Source organism: Gavialis gangeticus, unplaced genomic scaffold, assembly GCF_001723915.1.
Source record: "Gavialis gangeticus isolate Ggan-Ray unplaced genomic scaffold, GavGan_comp1, whole genome shotgun sequence".
Taxonomy (NCBI): Eukaryota; Metazoa; Chordata; order Crocodylia; family Gavialidae; genus Gavialis; species Gavialis gangeticus.
Window position 1 is genome coordinate 36,630,738 of NW_017728997.1, and position 3,523 is coordinate 36,634,260.

At 43.1% G+C, this 3,523-nt stretch overlaps 1 protein-coding gene across 1 annotated transcript in view; it reads left to right on the forward strand.

Annotated features, from left to right (window-relative positions):
* The first annotated feature begins 6 nt into the window (after positions 1-6).
* Positions 7-3,523, forward strand: part of IQSEC1 (IQ motif and Sec7 domain 1) — a 127,989-nt gene continuing 124,472 nt past the window's right edge. Inside the window, exon 1 of the mRNA XM_019505068.1 lies at positions 7-176. Within this exon, the coding sequence (XP_019360613.1) occupies positions 112-176 (65 nt within the window). The 5' untranslated portion in view covers positions 7-111. The remainder of the gene's footprint in view (positions 177-3,523) is intronic.

Genomic DNA, 3,523 nt, shown 5'->3' on the forward strand with positions numbered 1-3,523 from the left:
GCTGCCCGCCGGCGGGGTGGTGCCCCCCGCCCCTGCGCGGGCCTGGGCGAGCTCGGGGCAGGCTATGCTAGCGGCGCGGACGGCCCCCTCGTCCGCCACTTCGCCCCGGCCATGTGGTGCCTGCACTGCAACTCGGAGAGGACTCAGTCCCTGCTGGAGCTGGAGCTTGACAGCTGGTAAGACATGGGGCGCTGCTCGGGGCAGAGGCGGGCTCCGGAGCATCACTGCCCGGGGCTGCGCTCCCCGAGCCGCCTACTCCCGCGCCTCGCGGGCTTTTGTCTCGGTAACTCCCCGCCTCTTTCCAAGGAGCTTTCCCTGCGGCAAACAAAAGGCGTGTTCTGCTGCCGTTGCCGCCGGGCGCGGCTGTGCCGGTGTCTGTGGATGTTACCAGAGGCCCCCTCCCCTGTAAAGACAAACTTCCGACCTCGAGCACTTGCTGGAGCCTGCCGGGCAGGGAGGCTTGCCCTGCTCCAGCCACGCGTGTACAGTAGTCACCTCTGCTCGCAGCCAGAGCCGGGGCAGGTCGCGGCTGAGCTCTTCTCAAGTTTGAACCGACTGCCAGCGCCTGACACTTGCTACCAACTATAGCTTTGTTTGTAGCCGCCCCAGCATTGCTCGGATCCTTCCCCGGGGCTTGGACTTGGTTCTAGAAGAAGAAAAAATAAAACCCCTGTAATTGCAATGCAGTCTGTCTCTTCGCAGACGCACGCCCAAATGAATAGCGCAGCCCTTAAATGTGGGATCCAAAGTTGTTGGCTTTCAACTGCAGTGTTGTTTGCTAGTGACAAATGAGGCATAAAACCACCAGAAGCCCCTTGTAAAGGGGTGCTGAAAGCAGGATACCATTTGTCCCAGGTATGTGCATTGTTACAGCAGTTTTACACACACGTGTACACATGCTTTCTCACGCTCACACACGCACCCCTCCCACCCCCCTGTGTTCTATTCAGTTTACTGTATGCTCCAAGAGGCATGTGACTTGTATCCAGTGAACCAGAGCTGTACTTCAAAGCCATTTTTATGTACTGTTCTTTGTGTCAAGAAATCCTCCAGGGGAACCAACCCAAGTTAATGTTGTTATTGTCAATACATTTAATGTAAATGTGCTGAAGTTAATCATGTTTCCTAGAAAAAAAAGTGATCCATGACTTGCAACCTTAGGGGAAAAAAATCAGTTGCTGTTCAAAGGCTTTGATATTACATACACTGTCAAGCAACTAATTTAGGAGAAACAATACTGCCAAAATTTGTCATTTTAATATATACATAGAAATCTTTGCCTTACTGATAACCATATCATGTTTAATAGTTTAAACATTAATTGAGGTTGCCACTCGTGGAGTGCAGATATCTGTAGTTTTAACCACTGACTGTAATCGTAGTCAGTTGTACAAACTATTATACCAAGCAGTCATTTTGCTCTTAGGTATGGTTGAGAGACAAGATAATAGGTGCTTTCTCATATGTAGAAGGCACGGTTTAAAATACATCCACTGTAAAAGTTGTAATCAAAATGCTTTTTGAATTAATTTGAAATAGTGATTGATGTTTTAAAAGCTTAATTATGCCAAAACATGCAATATATGAAAATGGCACATTAAAAATACAAGAGGGGCTATGTATGGTTACAATGTGTAGATGTTTTCAGTAAAAGAGAAGTGGCTTCCTGAGTGAGGGGGAAGGGTTTTAAATATAAATTACTACAGTACTTAAGCACAAATATTATGAACCTGAAGCCTGTTGTCCCTCCACAGAAATTAATTTGAGTTGGAAAGGTTCTTACATGACCATTTGAAAAAATGTTCACGTTGCTTTGAAAATTATGGACTTTATGGATGGAAATGTGGCACTTTGCCACAATTGTACACACTTAGTAATAAATGACATTACAATTACATAATGCGTAATGTGTTGCATTAATGGTAGACTGCCTACGTTTTGCCACTGGGTCATTGTTGCAGTCCTGTTGTCCATGTGCACATTGTCATGCTCTTCCTTTCAGGAAAGCTTGATTACTGCCTGATATAAGTAGTAGTGCAAAGCAGTTAGTTTACAACAGATGCGTTTAATTGTATATACCTATGCTTATAGGGTAATACTGCTTGTAACAACATATTGTATATTGCTCATTAGAAAAATTGGCTGTTTGACTTTTCACTTCCCAGGCCTGTTTTTGTGGCTGCTGTCTCCCTTTCTAATCCTTGAAATTGCTGATGTTCATGATACTGTCATACAGTCGCCAGCAGTTTTCATTCTCTTTATTAAATAGGTGGCTTATTCAATCCTGAAATTGTGCCTGTGAAGTAGGCTACAGTCCATTTTTTGATCATCTTTGTGCCATTGTTTATAAGGTTAAAGCATTTTACTTCTCACCAGATACCCAAAGTCTGAATTCTAGTAAGGCAGTAATACTAGCTGATGAAATGCTGAGGTTGTATTTACCTGCAGCAATGACTTTATGTTTTCCGAGTCTGTCTCAGAATGCTTATTTAGTTAATAAATAAAACTAAGAGCTGGACAATTTTATGAAATCATCTGCACATTTCAGGTGGGGAACCTGAAAAGATAAGTGCAGTTCTTGCCCAAGAACTGCAAGTATCCACCAAACTCTAGTTTTCTCTGTTAGCAAATGTAGCAGTCTAGATTTGAAATTGTTGGTTAGTGAGTTGCACTGGGTAGGCATCTCCATCAGTCCTTTTTTGCTGGAAAATATTCACATTCAATTAAACTTGGCAGTTTGTTCTGCAACCTGCTTTGCAAATTCCAAGGGTGCGGGACAGCTGCACCTTACTTGATTTCTTAAGCCTCTATGACAGATGCAGCTTCTACAAAGTGAAAACTTTACTTGAAAAGAAATTAAATCCTATCCATTGTAGGTTCAGAAGAAAACAAGTGCCTATAACCTCAAAGGTATTTAAATGCCTAAGATTCAACTGACTTAGACAGGCTGAAACAACAACTTAAAAATGTGGGCTCCTTCATTCATCTTGGTGGTGTCAGTTCTGAAGTATAAAGATGACACTTCAAAGATCAGATTTTCAAATGAGAGAGACTGCATGGTTTATAGCTATTTTTTTCCTCATAATTATTGTGGCTGGGCTTGCAGATTCTCTAAATATATGTGACCAGGAGACAAAATATAGAAATAGTTTTGATTCTAAAAGTAGACCTAGAAGTAGCCACTCAGACTTGCACAGAGAGCCAAGAGTAACTAGAAGCTTAGACCAACATTTTATTGGCCTCAGATTTAAATTGCCTCAGATACCCCAGCTGAAGGTAACGTGGACATCACAAAGTGCTTACCCCCTGAAGTTCTCATTGACTTCATTTAAAGTTATTGGTGTTCATCACCTCTGAAACTGAGGCTCAAGATGTCTTAAACTGAGCATCTGGGAACAGAAGTGCTAATTGTCAGAGAACGCTTGAAATATATGGCCTCATTTATGACATTTCTGTTCTACCTCTGTAAAGCTTCAGTTGTCATCAAGGGCAATGTATGGCCATAGCCATGTAGTTTTAGCTC